Source organism: Saccopteryx leptura, chromosome 4, assembly GCF_036850995.1.
Source record: "Saccopteryx leptura isolate mSacLep1 chromosome 4, mSacLep1_pri_phased_curated, whole genome shotgun sequence".
NCBI lineage: Eukaryota > Metazoa > Chordata > Mammalia > Chiroptera > Emballonuridae > Saccopteryx > Saccopteryx leptura.
Genome location: NC_089506.1, coordinates 49754058 through 49770130, shown reverse-complemented (window position 1 = coordinate 49770130; position 16073 = coordinate 49754058). Strand labels below are relative to the sequence as shown.

At 41.3% G+C, this 16073-nt stretch overlaps 1 protein-coding gene across 23 annotated transcripts in view; it reads right to left on the bottom strand.

Annotated features, from left to right (window-relative positions):
* The window catches only part of DOCK9 (dedicator of cytokinesis 9), a 342320-nt gene that overhangs the window by 247812 nt on the left and 78435 nt on the right, over nt 1-16073 (bottom strand). For 8 of the 23 annotated variants that reach the window (XM_066380620.1, XM_066380621.1, XM_066380631.1 and 5 more), the window contains exon 1: nt 10412-10673. The exons of 8 other annotated variants lie outside the window; for them this stretch is intronic. In XM_066380620.1, the coding sequence (XP_066236717.1) occupies nt 10412-10573 (162 nt within the window). In that variant the 5' untranslated portion in view covers nt 10574-10673. Of the gene's footprint in view, nt 1-10411; nt 10675-16073 lie in introns of those variants that run through there. 7 more of the 23 variants (XM_066380625.1, XM_066380635.1, XM_066380633.1 and 4 more) reach the window with 2 other exon arrangements.

Genomic DNA, 16073 nt, shown 5'->3' with positions numbered 1-16073 from the left:
ACAGTAAAAAAAAAAAAAAAAAAAAAAGTGGGTCAATGATCAAGCAATTAAAACAATATGCCTTAAAAGGGCTTTAAAAAATTCATCCCTGCCTTACTAAGTTTTTGTTTTATGAATCTGGCCTATGTAAATAGTTATAGATCTATAGAAAGATTTGGGGGTAAAGATATCCTCTATAAACTTAATTTATAACAACCTAAATGTCTAACTACAAAGAAACATTTAAATAAATTCTAGTATATACAATAGAATATAATACAGTGGAATATTACATACATTATAATGGATTATCAAATCATGTGTTAGCAGAACATTGTGGGTATAAGAAAATGGTCATAAGAAAATGATAAGTGAAAAAGGCATCAGGGCTTATTTATGGAATATTATATCATTTTTTAAATATTTGCATCAGCAGGGAAAACTATTAGAAAACATATACTACACGTTAAACAGTAATTATTTCTGGGCTGTGGGAATATGGCTGATTTTTGTTTTCCTCTATTATTATTCTCTGTAGTCTCTAAATTTTCTGTAATAATTACATATTCTAAATATGAAAGATCAAATGCTTTTAAAAACAAAAAATGTTTCTCACTAAATTTGTGGAGGAAACATAAATCAACCTTTGGATATCTAAAAAGTAAGACTTGAGCAAAGCAATAACAGCTTTACTCATCTGTTTCTACTCAGTATTTCTGGGGCTCTTTCCCATTTTAGTCTCTTTGAAACAGCTATTCCATTCTAAAAGGGTAAAGACCTCCCAGAACAAACACATTCCAGCACCCACAATGGAACATTTCTGAATTATCTTGGGATACTTAAGAATGCTAGTGATCATGCTTCCAGAAGTTGAGGCAAAATTAGTGCTAATTTGAACCCCGGTATAATTATGCTACTTGCCTAAGTATACAGCATCTAAGTCGATGTTGTTCTGTTCCTCAAGTAACTCTGTCAATTGCCATAAGGATGACAAACAGCTTGACATCACAAGGGTAAAAAACAAACTTTCTTATCTTTTAATTTTTTAAATCTCAAAATAACCTTTCTGGAGGGCTATCTGGCTATATATATATAACATAAAATTCTTTAAAAAGTAAATATGATTTGATCTGTTACTCCAAGTCTAGAAATCTATGCTAAAAAACAATTTGACAAGTGTTTAAACCACATATACAAAGATGTTAATCGTAGCATTTACAACTGTAAAAAAAATGGAACAGTAGATATAGATTAAATAAATGTGACATCCTTCAATGAAGTGAAAGTCTATGTCCCCTCAAAATTCCTATGTTGAAACCTAATGCAATAATGTGATGATACTAAAGGTGAGGCCTTTGGTAGGTGATCAGGTCATGAGTGGGTCCCTCATGAACAGGATTAGTGCTATTATAAATAAAAGAGACCCCATAGAGATTCCTTGGCCCCTTTACCATCTGAGGTTACAATGAGAAAACAGCGCCTATGAACCAAGAAGTGGGCCCTGACCAGACACCAAATCTGCAGATGCCTTCATCTTGGACTTCTCAGCCTCCAGAACTGTGAGCCATAAATGTCTGTTGTTTATTAGCCATCCAGTCTATGTTATTTTGTTTGTTTCCCAAAATGAACTAAGACACACCCCATGCAATGAAATGATGCCATTAAGAATGAGACATAAATGTATACTTATTGACATGCAAAAATGTTTGTGATATATTGTGGAGTCCCTTCAAAGCAGGTTACAAGACTATAAAATAAAGTAACATACCAATTATACCATGTATTAGTCCACTAGGGCTGCCATAACAAAATACCATAGACTGGGTGACGTAAACAACAGAAATTTACTTTCTCAAAGTCGTGGAAACTGGAAGTCCAGCGTTAATGTGCCAGCACAGTCAGTTCCTGGTGAGGGCTCTGGTCAGGGCCTGCAGACAGCTGCCTTCCTGCCATGTCTTCACAGAGCAGAGAGAGAGAGAGAGAGAGAGAGAGAGAGAGAGAGCACTCTTCCTCTTTGTATAAGGCCACAGTCCTATCAGATTAGGGTTCTACCTTTATGACCTCATTTAACTTTAGTGACTTCCTAAAGACCCTATTTCCAGATGCAGTCACACTGAGGGGGTCAAGGTTCCGACATATAAATTTTGCGGGGGCACACAATTCAGTCCACAACAATGTTATCTACGTCTATATAGGGATGAAATTCTGAAATGCTTTGTCTCAAAATGTCTAAATCAGTGGTTATCTCTGTGTAGGGAATACAGCATGCTTAGTTTTTACCATGATTGTTCATAATTTAATAAATATTAAAATAAATGAGTCCCATGGATAAATAAAATGGTAAATTTTAGTACAGCATTGGGGAAAAGTGCAGTGTGCTCTTGTGATTGCTAGCTCACACTGGCTACACTCACCAAAAGCAGCATCAGTTGAGCAGTGCAATCTCAGGAGACAGGAAATAGATCCAGGAATGAGAGCAGACCGTTCCTTGAAAACATCAGCCCAACTTAATGTTATGATCAAAATAAACAACAAAGCCCTGGGCACCATTAAGAAGGATCTTAGAAACAAAATATAAAACACAGCCTACCAAAAGCCATCGTCCCATGACCAGACCTGGAACCAAAGGAGTGTTCCAGATGGCAGCCAAGCAAGTCCCTACTTTCTTTTTTTCCAAGACAAATATAACAAAGCAAGAAATAGTTACGAGAGAACACCTTAAAATGATCAAGATCCAGCCTTTACTTTCCCAACTGCCTTAAGCAGACAGGTATACTGTACCATTTTCCACTTCGCACTTGTCACTGATTATACCACCATCTCCCCTTCCCTCCTCCACTCCAGCCCGGTCACCCCACCCATTCCCACCTCGACACACAGAGACACACCCACAAGCGGGGCTGCAGACTCTTAGAAGCCAGAGATCTTACCACCTTCAACTCTTGTGGTTCTCTTTGCACAGTGCACATATTCAATAGATGATTGTTAAAATAAGTGATAAATCAAAGGACTGTCATAACCAATGGGTTTTTAAGTTACAAATGACTGTTTAGTCCGTGGAATCTAGCTGATCTGATAAAATTCTATACAGTAATAGAAGATGAGGAAACACTGAAGATGTGTATGTAGCAAGTCTTATAATAGAAGAACCATGAAAAGCTTTAAGGAGGCAAGAAAAAAATATTAATTTAAAATAGGTAAAATCATTGCTTTACTATCCTAATATGTCACAAAAGAAATCGAGGACAAGAAAGTTTGCTTTCCGCCCTTGCGGCTTCCAATACTTTGCCTTCACTATTGGTCTTTAGGAAGCTGCTGACGGGGTCCTAGCTGCCGTCTTCCACGTGTTCCACTTCAGTTACAATCGGCAAAAAGAGAACATGGTACAGAATAATCCCACAGCTCCTCCATTCTTCCACAGATACAGTAAGAGAGGGGGCTAGTATATTACTAACTAGGAGTAAAACTGCTCGAGTCCTAGTCAATAGGCTAGGCCCATCACAAACCTTCACAGACAAGAAAAAGGGGATTTACAAGCATTCTGTCTCAGCTCAAGCTGCCCCTCCTCATGGAAAACGCCTGGGCTGGTGCTTCCGTGCCCTCTGACAGTGCCTCGTGGGACCTGTGTGCCAGCCTTCCCCCAACAGGGACGTGACCTTCCTCACCACTTCTGTATACCCAGCACGAAAGAGGCACTCAAGGAGTTTCCTGAATGAGGTAAACTAATACATTCAATTAATTAGAAATGGGAGACGAGGAAAAATCTATACTCAGGAATAAACTCTATCCCAACTCAGCCTTGCCCTTCTGTTGCAGAATTATTGGACAAAATTTAAGTGCAAACACTTGAAATTCAGTCAGTCCACAATTGCCAGAGAAACCTGTTTCCCAGAGGACTACCCACCATGGGCTATTCCTGCCACTCAGACAGAAAAGGACCCTTCCTCCACCAGACTGCACACACGCAGCCTTACAAAGCCAAGCTGGCCCTCAGGACATCTGATTGTTTCTTCAGAGCCAAACTTAATGACTGTAAAGAGGCTTTTTCATCACTATCTAGTTCTCTAGTGGCTTATTAATTTATACTTTGCCTTTAAATCCCAAAGGATTTAACATGATTTACATAAATACATACACAGTAAGATTTACAATATTTTAATAAAAAGATGAGAAAAAGCTGACTGTAATAAAATAGTAACGTAGGAAAATAAAAAGCACAGTTGAAGGAGAATATAAAAAAATCATTTGCAAGAGCCTATGTACCAGTTAGAATTGGGTCACATGTTTGGGACTAAGCTTTCTTTTAATAGTCAACTGAAGAGGTAGCTGAAATCAGTTACATGAATCATACAAAATATATGAAAACAAGGTAGTTCCTTAGGAAAAGCACAACCATTCGGAGTACAAAGAGAAGAAATTTCTTCCAGCACTCCCCATAAAGAGAACACTAAAAAATAACAGTAACAATTAGCACTAATTATGTGCAAGACACTGTCCTAAGAACTTTAGACATCTTCACATATTTAATAATCCTATGTGGTATGTACTGTTATTATCTGTATACAGAGGATAAGAAAACTGAAGAAGAGAGCAGTTAAGTAGACTTCCCAAAGTCACACAGCTAGGAGGTTGTAGGGTTGGGATTCAAACCCCGAAGGCTGGTTCCCAAGTTGGAATCAACCACTACACTACAGAGCCTTCTCTCACTGTTCTGAAAGCCAATGAATAATGTCCTCAAAAATACCCTCAGAGTAGACATCACTTTCATAAGAGTTGTCTGTTATGATTCCCTTCAGTATAGCCCAAGAGAAAAACATAAAATTTACTTAGTTCAGGAACAGCAATTCCACTAGGGCCAAAAAGAGGCAGTACACACATGTGGGTTTCTGACCAATAGATACATATTTGGGATATTTAGAGTCTCTAGAAAAATGGGTGGCCTCAAGCCCTTTGAGCTATACTTTATGAATATTACTTTCCCTCCAAAAGGTTGAATACATATTAAGTAATTCTGAGGTGGGGATTTACTCTGAGGAGCAGGTGAAGTACAGCTCCAATCTGATGACAAGCTAAGGCAGAGCCATAGGCTGGAGTGGACATCTGAGCTGAAGAAGAATAAACACACTCCCAACCAAGGCTAAGGAGCCAGACAAGGACCCACATCTGTCTGAAGAGAAGGTCAGCCTTCCTTTGCATGGAGGTGACCCAATGGAGTGCCAATGAGCAGAGCTTCCTTAAGAAAGGGCTTAGGGCCCTGGCTAGTTGGCTCAGCGGTAGAGCGTCGGCCTGGCATGCAGGGGACCGGGGTTCGATTCCCGGCCAGGGCACATAGGAGAAGCGCCCATTTGCTTCTCCACCCCCCCCCCTCCTTCCTCTCTGTCTCTCTCTTCCCCTCCTGCAGCCAAGGCTCCATTGGAGCAAAGATGGCCCGGGCGCTGGGGATGGCTCCTTGGCCTCTGCCCCAGGCGCTAGAGTGGCTCTGGTCGCAGCAGAGTGACGCCCCGGAGGGGCAGAGCATCGCCCCCTGGTGGGCAGAGCATCGCCCCTGGTGGGCGTGCCGGGTGGATCCCAGTCGGGCGCATGCGGGAGTCTGTCTGACTGTCTCTCCCCGTTTCCAGCTTCAGAAAAATACAAAAAAAAATAAAAAAAATAAAAAAAATAAAAAAAGAAAGGGCTTAGTTGCCTCAAACCAAAGGATGAAAAGGTCCCAAAATGCCAACAGCATGGAATAGGGCTCTACAGAGCTAGTCTGGACAAAATCCAAAGATAGTATCAGTTGTCATTCATGACCATATCAAACCCATGGAACATTCAGCCTTGAATCATGTAACTTCTTGGTGTAGCTCCAGGACAAGGGCTGGAAAGTATAACTCTAGGGCAGTGGTTCTCAAAGTGTGCGCCAGGGCGCACTGATGTACCCTAGAAGGTTTCCAGGTGCACCCTATGGTATTCCAGAGAAATACGTGCCTGTTGGGGACCAAAAAACCAACAGGGTGTTTGGAGTCTAGATTTTTGGGGTCCAGAGGTGTGGGGAATTGGCTGTAAACTGACAGTCCGCCCAACCCCCCACCTCACTTGTCTGATTAGGTCGCAAAAGGCTGTTAAGCTGTGGTGCTGGATTGTTTACACTACCCCTCATGTTCCCCAGAAAGACTGGAGGCAAGTTTTTTTCTATCCTTTGTTTGGTGTAAAGTTAAGATGATATGTATGGTGGGGGTTTTCTGCACTTGGTAAAATTCTTGGGTTGCCTTGGAAACATGATCAAAGCTCTCATTGATTTGCTAATTGCCCACTTTGCCCTATAAATAAAGATGCGGTTTTGGGGCAAGCTTTGTTCTTGCCAGCAGCAATTACAGGGCCCTTCCGACCCTGTATTTTCTTAATTCCGCACCATTCCCATTACTAGCTGCGCTGGTTCATGGCATGTGCCCAGATATAAAAATAAATATAGTTGGCCCTGGCCAGTTAGCTCAGCAGTAGAGCGTCGGCCTGGCGTGCGGGGGACCCGGGTTCGATTCCCGGCCAGGGCACATAGGAGAAGCGCCCATTTGCTTCTCCACCCTCCCCCCCTTCCTCTCTGTCTCTCTCTTCCCCTCCCGCAGCCAAGGTTCCATTGGAGCAAAGATGGCCCGGGCGCTGGGGATGGCTCCTTGGCCTCTGCCCCAGGCACTAGAGTGGCTCTGGTCACGGCAGAGCGACACCCCGGAGGGGCAGAGCATCGTCCCTGGTGGGCATGCCAGGTGGATCCTGGTCGGGCGCATGCGGGAATCTGTCTGTCTCTCCCCATTTTCAGCTTCAGAAAAATACAATAAATAAATATAGTTACTCTATTATGCCATTTCATTATGGAAATAGCGCTCTTTTTGTTAACACATCATTATATTATTTTTAGATAAATGCACCCAAATAAAATGGTTAGATTTCTCAAAAAGAAGCGTGATACTGAAGAATCTGATTCTGGAAGTGAGCAAAAGTTAAGTGTAAATAAAATAGGACTTGAAGGCTGATGGGCAGAATTTAATTTATAGCACTTTCCATCACTTAACACTGAATAATATGATTGGATTGGAAACCCATTCATGGAAGTTTCAAGTGATTTTGGTTTAACATTAATTAACAAAAGAAGAAAAACTGGCAGCTATATCCACTGATCATGAATTGATGATTAAACATAAGGAATTATCTCTTGAAGCCTTTTGAATTTCTATAAAAAAAGAATATGTGGCAATATCTAAAAAAGCTTTGAACATTTTAGTACAATTTTCAACATCTTATTTATGTGAATTAGGATTTTCTACCCTCAACACAATTAAGAGTAAAAAGAGAGAAATTCTTCAATGTATTGACGAAGAAATGAGGGTTTGCCTTTCAAATATATGCGCAAACATTGAAGAAATCGCTGGGACACACCAGGCTAATGTTTCTCATAAACACAAGAATGAAAAAACTTAACACATTCATGCTGGGACCTGCCGAATTTACTAAATATTACTAAGAATGTATCTATATATATAAAAAGATAACTTTGTCATTTTTTTTATTTTTAACCCCTCTTTTTTACAAATTCTAAAAAGCATATCTCAAAAAATTTAACATAAAAATGTTTTTTAACGTCAGAATGAATTTAATTTTGTCGTATTTATTTCGTTTAATTGTACCATAAAAGCATGCTTGGATTTTATTTTTTTTCTTTAATATTTGACTTAATTATTATAACATATTTCTCAGAAATTTGTATATAAGGTGCCTACAATTATTTGTAGGATTTTAAATATGCCCCGACTTCTAAAAGTTTGAGAACCACTGCTCTGAGGGAGATGAATCGTCAATAGGAGAGATTATAAAGATGAGCCAGTTATTGTTTGGAGGAAACTGTATAATATTTTTTTTTAAGACTTTGGTTTTAGAATAAGTGATTATAACCTATCTTCTCAGCAGCTTTTCCATGTTCAAGTTCAGGATAATAAAACCATTTCATTAAAATTAACTCATTGCCTGACCAGGCGGTGGCACAGTGGATAGAGTGTAGGACTGCGATGCGGAAGACCCAGGTTCGAGACCCCAAGGTCGCCACCTTGAGTGTGGGCTCATCTGGTTTGACCAAAGCTCACCAGCTTGGACCCAAGGTCACTGGCTGGAGCAAGGGGTTACTCGGTCTGCTGAAGGCCCGTGGTCAAGGCACATATGAGAAAGCAATCAATGAACAACTAAGGTGTTACAATGCGCAACGAAAAACTAATGATTGATGCTTCTCATCTCTCTCCATTCCTGTCTGTCTGTCCCTATCTATCCCTCTCTCTGTCTCTGGAAAAAAAAATTAACTCATTAACTGAGTACTTACTATAAACCAGGCATTGTTCATGTTGCTGGGGCGGAGCGGTAAATAAAACCACCAAAATTCCTTCCCCCATAAATCTCATTCCTGTATTTACTACTATAAGTAACACTTACTACTCAACATCATTTCAATCCTTATATGGGTACTGTACTCAACTAACTATAAACTAAACATCAGGTGAAGATAACTATCAAGAAACTATGGCAAGGAATCAGAGAAGGGTACGTTGGGAGATGTTACAACAATGACATGGGTAGACAAGGAACCCTTCCTGAGAAAGGAAATCTGAGCAGAGCCCCACAGCAGGTCAAGAGTGAACCAGGTAAACACCTGGGTAGAGGTGTCCCAGGAGGAGAGAGCAGCAAGGCAACCTCCGAGGCCAGAGCAAAGTGAGGAATGAGGAGAGAGTGAGAAGTAAATGAAGGTGAGGAGGAGAACACAGGGCATGCTGGGGACTGACCTACAGGACACTGTAAGGATAGCTCTGACTCTGAGCAGAGAAGGAAGAGTCTGACCTCCCTTTTCAAAGGAAGGCTACCGTCTGCCATGTAGAAAAGAGGTCACAGAGTCAAGGACAGAAGTGGGTTGGAGGGTGCACCTTTCCACCCAAAGCTCCCCCGCCACATGCATGCATGGTCCTGTCAGCTTTCTCAGTCTGCTGGTGCAGGCAAGGGTGGTGGGCAGAGAGAACCCAACCCAACACACAGGAGCAGGGTCTCCAAATCCAGTCCAGAGTGCTAACAAGGCCCCTGGAAGGTTATCATTCCCTCATGCAATAAAACAGAAACAGTCTCTCAAAGGTGAGTTAACCAGAGACGAGTCAGTGTGGCCTGAGGGGCAGACAGTGGCAGCGTGGGAGAGGCACTGCCATCACCAGCCAAGCCATCCCAGGCTGTCAGGGTTACGGATCACACTAATGGGACAGATGCTGTACTGAGCTCGTCCTTCTCAACGCTGCTACGTTATTCTCAAAAGCCCGCTCCAAAATACATCAGGGTGTAAAATATTTAACAGTTAATATAGCACCATTTAAATTCCAAACCCACACATAACCCTGCTTTCCAAAATGCATGTGATGCTTGAGTGATGCTCCCCATTTTTCCTCTCCAGTATTTAGAGAGCTAACTTCACATAAGCCACCCCACAAAATGCACCCTCCCCTGGGGCCCTGCCAGGCTAGGGCAACCCACTCTCATCCCTAGAGCCACAAGCCACACCAGCACTCCCTCCTCAGTCTCGTGTGGCAGCCTACGACCCGGGGAAGGTTTCGGGGTTTCCGCACACTTCACCCTCGTCGTACCGAGTGGCTGCTGCTGGCCAGACACACACAGGAACTCTCTCACAGGGACTATTCTCATTCGTTTCAACAAAAACTCTGAAAAGGACAGAGGGAACAATGATGGCAAGGCATACTGAGGGAGGACAGCAACACAGAGCTTCCTCTCGAGCCTGAATCTGCTAGAGGGCCACGGAGAGGCACACCCATCTGTGACTTGACACGTCCTCAAGCATTTACGGGGAGCAAACATGTACAATAAGTCAAACGCTCCACCAAAAACAGTATATACAGTTGGACTTAAAATAAGAAAGCTGTATTTTTCTTATCCCCATTACAGTTTCTTCTATGCTCCCTCTAAATTTCTTCCCCCGAATCAAAGGACTGGCCACAAGCCATTAGTAAGAAATATCTAGCCAAGGAAAAAACTAAGATATAAAGGGACTGAATAATTCTCTAGTACTAGTAGAGGGTTCAGTATCTAATACCCTAAATACATACACTTTACCAAGTATTATTTTGGGGATGATATCAAGACCACGTAAGCTCATAAAGCTAACTTAGAAAACAGTTCTGTAATTAAATATCTTACTCCAGCCTTTCTCTATGTGTACTTAGCTTCAATTAATACACAACATTCTCACACATACGAATGGACACATCATTTAAATGTAAGGCCACTAATTACCCATTTACGCACACAGACTATATATATGCATATATAAACATACTGAAATAAATATATTTGCTTTACAAGTAAAGACTAGTTTATTTTAACACCACCACACTACTTGTTAATTAAGCAAAACATCATTTACCAGATAGTTGAAGATCAATAGTTCTGAATCTTCTTTTGTCCAATTGTATGCTGTATATTCAAGGGCATTATTCTCTCCTTGCTGTTTGCACATGTAAGCACAGTTTCTTTCAAAAACAGTGCGGATGCCTTTAAACAGAATCACACTAGTAGTGCAACCCATCCCCAAGGTGTGGATGCTCAGATTTCTAGCAACCTACTCCATTTTTTCACATCATCTTCCTTGGCTCTTCAGAGCAGGCTCCCACTGTACCATCTTCAAGACAGGCAGCTGCCGGCACCGGAACAGAAGGGAAGCTACGAGCTGTCACACTAGAATCTGCTCCTGCCCAACAGCCTGACAAAAAAAATCCAAGCTCCGAGTGTAAAACAGGAGGGGTGGTGCAAACACAAGATGACACCCTCGGACGAACCAAAACCTTTAAAGTATTGTTGTTACCCAGTAGATTGCTTCACTGTTAATATCAAAGAACAAATAAGCAGGAGATTTACATGTGGTTACTGGGAAACTGCCGGCTCCTATGATTTGCTTGGGATTGTTCTAAACCTCAGAACCTGCCCAAAATGAAAAAGATGGTACCAGACAGCCACCCTGCTGCAGATACCACTGAAGGCACAAAGAATGTCCATCTGCAGCAAGAAATCACTCTCGCAAAATGCTTAGCCTAGCATCTATATTAGCAAACATCTCTCTCCTTGACCTAAATTTGCTGTTTGTTTAATCCTGCATCAGCAAGGAACAGAGAAGCAAAAGGAAAAAAAAAGTCCAAAAACGAGTGAAATCACTAAGATGACTGCTGCTATGGAAACACATGTAAGCCCACTTCAAACAACCATTTGTGTGTGTGGGTAATAGCCTGCTGACAGCACACCACAAGGGAACACAAAACTGCTGTGTCGATGACTTCTGTCCACTTCTACTCTTTGCTAGAGAGAGGGCTTGCAAGTTTACACTTCTTAAAAGGATTCTCCCATGCCTGGTACCCAAAGATGCAAATAGATCATGGATGAAGGGTATACAAATGAGTACGTGGATAAAGGATATGCAAATGAGAACATGGATAAAGGGTTACCAGGTCCTTCAGAAGCAGCACCTCGGAATGCAATGGTAAAAACACACTCAAGTCCCACAGCCAACATGGTTATAATTTTTGTGCATAAGTAAATTTTGGTGCATAAGTAATCCAGATCTTTCCACTGCAGACTGAACTCACTGACACTATACTACCTGATGTGTATCTTTGGGGGTGGCTAACAGAGAAGCTTATCATTAATATTATACTAAGTTGACTTTTGCCATTTTCCTTCTAAAAAATAAAAGGAGAATTATGCAAAAAGACACAGGCAAACCCCTTCCACCTGGGAAACAGTGACTGCTCTTTTAAGATCTGTTCTGATATTCTTCCTTAGGTTACAAGGCAACAGAGGACTTCCATTTTCTATCTACAGATTTCAAAGTTAAGAGTAGGTTGGAACGATTGAGTACCTATGGTTAGTAACAGACACCTGTTTAGCATAGTAAAAGCAGATCTTTAGAGAACACCATACGGCTACATAATCCCCAAATTTGTTTTCTAAAGTTAGTTTACCTATTAGGCACCAAAGATAAGCAAAAGTCTAGATTTTGTTTCTTTCCTGCATTATCATGCAAAAATCTAGTAGCCACAAGAGGTGGTCAAAAGAGTAGAGATACTGGCCACATACAAATAACAAGAGGAATTATATGTGGTCTAGAATGTCCTGCTTCAGAGCTTAAGCACAAGAAAGGAAATAAAAATTAGAACTAAATGAAATGGAAAACAAAAAACTAGAGAAAAAATTAATACAACAAAGAGCTAGTTCTTTGAAAAGATCAAGAAAATCGACAAACCACAAGCTAGACTCATTAAGGAAAAAAAGAGAAAGGACTCATATGAACAACATCCGAAATGAAAGAGGAGAAATTACCACAGATATCATAGACAAAGGATCATAGCAGAATATTATGAAAGGCTATATTCAACACCAAACTCAAAAATCTAGAGGAAATGCGCCTGACCTCCAGTGGCGCAGTGGATAGAGCATCGACCTGGAATGCTGAGGTCGCCAGTTCGAAACCCCAGGCTTGCCTGGTCAAGGCACATGTGGGAGTTGATGCTTCCTGCTCCTCCCCCCCTTCTCTCTCTGTCTCTCTCTCCTCTCTCTCTAAAGGTGAATAAATAAAATCTAAAAAATTATAAAAAAAAATCTAGAGGAAATGAATAAATTCCTAGAACTACCATATCTCCCCAGGTATAAGACACACTTTTTAAAAAAAATGTGGGGTCTAATACCTGGATGCGTCTTATACAGGGTAGTAGGTTTTTTACTTGCATTTCCCGATTGTTGGCGCTAGTTCTTGTGCTCATTATTGAAGACAGTGATTTGTCATCAGACACAGATGAGAATAAGCTAATGGATGGGAGTTTTGACACTGATGAGTTGTATGAATTTTATGATGAATAAAACTTGAGTTCAGTGACTTTATTAATACTTTTTTTTTCAAATTTCAGGCCCCAAAATTAAGGTGTGTTTTATACATGGGTTAGTCATATATGGGGAAATATAGAATACAATCTTCCTAGATGGAGTCACAAAGAAGTAGAAAACCTAAATAGACCTATAAACAGGAAGGAAATAGAAATAACTATCAAAAACATCCCAAAAAACAAAAGTCCAGGAACGATAGCTACACTAGTGAATTCTAACAAACATTCAAAGAAGATTTGGTACCTGTCCTTCTCAAAGTCTTCAAAAAAATGGAAGAAGCAATATTCCCTAACACATTCATTTTATGAGGCCAACATAAACCTGATACTAAAACCTGGCAAGGACAACAGAAAAAAAGAAAACTATGGAGCAATATCTCTAATGAATACAGATGCAAAAATCCTAAACAGCCCTGGCCGGTTAGCTCAGCGGTAGAGCGTCGGCCTAGCGTGCGGAAGACCCGGGTTCGATTCCCGGCCAGGGCACACAGGAGAAGCGCCCATTTGCTTCTCCACACCTCCGCCGCGCTTTCCTCTCTGTCTCTCTCTTCCCCTCCAGCAGCCAAGGCTCCATTGGAGCAAAGATGGCCCAGGCGCTGGGGATGGCTCTGTGGCCTCTGCCTCAGGCGCTAGAGTGGCTCTGGTCACAACATGGCGACGCCCAGGATGGGCAGAGCATCGCCCCCTGGTGGGCAGAGCGTCGCCCCTGGTGGGCTTGCCGGGTGGATCCCGGTCGGGCACATGCGGGAGTCTGTCTGACTGTCTCTCTCTGTTTCCAGCTTCAGAAAAATACAAAAATAAATAAATAAATAAAAAATGGATAGACTTATACATACTAAATTTATCAATCATTTATCATCTCCACCTCCAAACACTGTGAAATGCCAGTACTAGTTACCTTTAAGTGAACAGAGATGATGCGTAGGCCTAGAGGACGATGGTACAGAAAGGACTTAGATCTCTAGGAGAGCTACAGTCTGTACTCGTATTGACCAACGGCAAAACAAGTTAACTTTGCTAAAAGTCTAAAGTCATGACAGGAAATCTCAGAGTCCAGTCTACTGCAAACATAGTGGTATTTAAACGTTCTCAAAAGTAGAGAACGCAAAATTACTCTATTATCTCCATGTTGATGCTAGAGTAACAGGATGCAACCAGTCCCTGTGGGTGCTCTGAACACCTGGCACCATCACTGGGTGATCAAGTAAAAGGAGCAGAAGCAACAAAGTGAACTCCATGGGACTGAAGGTGGCAGTCTGCCAGAGATGATCTCTCAAAGGGATGGAGAATCCTTTTTTTTGGCAGGAGACCAAGTTAAAAAGCTTTTTAAATAAAACAGATCTCCTAAGGAAAGAAAAGTTTGGGTTAAGAAAACCAACTTACTTACTGGTAGGAGTGTAAAATGGTGCTGCCCCTGTGAAACAGAGCATGGTGGTTCCCCACAGAATTAAACAGAGAATTACCACATGGTCCATCCAGTCCACTTCTGGGTAGGTACCCTAAAGAACCGAAAGTGGAGTTTCGAAAAGATATTGTACACCCATGATCATAGCAGCATTAGTCACAGCAGCCAAAAGAGGAAAGCCGCCTAAGTGTCCATTAAAGGATGAATAAACAGAATGTAGTATTTACATACAACGAAATAGTATTCAGCCTTGAAAAGGAAGAAAATTGTGACACATGCTACAACATGGATAAACTTGGCAGGACATTATGCTAAGTGAAATAAGCCAGTCATAAAAGAACAAATATTATATGAGTCTACTTATATGAGGCTCCTAGAATAGACAAATTCATAGAGAAAGCAGAATAGTGGGTACTGGCCTGGGGGTGGGAGAAATGATAAGAGGGAGGTGTTATTTATGTACATAGAGTTTTCTGAGATGATGAAGAAGTTCTGGAGATAGATGGCTGGATGCAAGGTAAATTTACCTAATGACAATGGACAATACAAATGGCAAATTTTATGTTATGAAAATCTTACTACAATAAAAAAAGAGAAAAAGAAAGAAACAACGGAAGGGAGGGAGGGAGGGAGGGAAGAAAGGAAAGGGAAGGAGGAAGAGGAAAGAAAGGAAGGAAGGAAGGAAGGAAGGAAGGAAGGAAGGAAGGAAGGAAGGAAGGAAGGAAGGAAGGAAGGAGGGAGAGAGAGGGAAAGAAAGAAAGAAAGAAAGAAAGAAAGAAAGAAAGAAAGAAAGAAAGAAAGAAAGAAAGAAAGAAAGAAAGAAAGGAAGGAAGGAAGGAAGGAAGGAAGGAAGGGGGGAGGGAAGGAGGGAAGGAGGGAGAAAGGAAGGGAGGGAGGGAGGGAGGGAGGGAGGGAGGGAGGGAGGAAGGAAGGAAACCAACTTCTTTGTGGTACAGCTTACCTATGACTTCCAGGAACAGTGATGCAAAACAACAGAAAACCGGAAGGGTAACTAGTCTCTTCTTCCTTTCTCTCCCTTGACGCTTCATAAAGAGCAGACAAGCCCAAGAAATAGGCTTCATAATGTTTGTTTTCCTCATAACTATTTCTAATAGTTTATACTAGATTAATTTATATACTATAATTTACATAATTATAACTAATAAGTATGTCATCGTTCTACTTGGTAATGCACTTGTTAGAAAAACCCTTTGAGCTATGTACTCTCACAGAAAAAAAGGCTACAAAATGAACAAACCAACAGCATTTATACAGGTTCAGGTTTATCCCTCAGCTCAGGAAGCTTCAGGGGATGTCAGAACTTCAATTACTGTTATGAGAGATCATGAAACAAAATCATGGTTTCTGAGGGAGCTCAGTTCCTTGAAGAGAAACCAATAAATCCATAAATGCTGATCTACGTCAAATATGAGAAACTGCCAAAAGCGGTCACCTACCTGCAAAGCTTTCTGACCTCTGCAAACATCTGCAGGGGAGGGGCAGAGTGGAGGGAGCTCACGCACAGAGCACTGAAATGAATACTGTACACACGCCATTGTCCAACGGTAAACGAGACACTATGTGAAAAGCAAGGAAGCCGAGCAAGCTCACAATGGCATAATAAAATCAAAGCTCACAGTGACCTCTTCTTAGCCTTCGCCAGCCTCTTCAAGGAAATTCTATTTTAGGCAGACACATCTAAAAAGATCACTTAGCATCAAAGTATATTGACTTCAAATAGAAGAGGTACA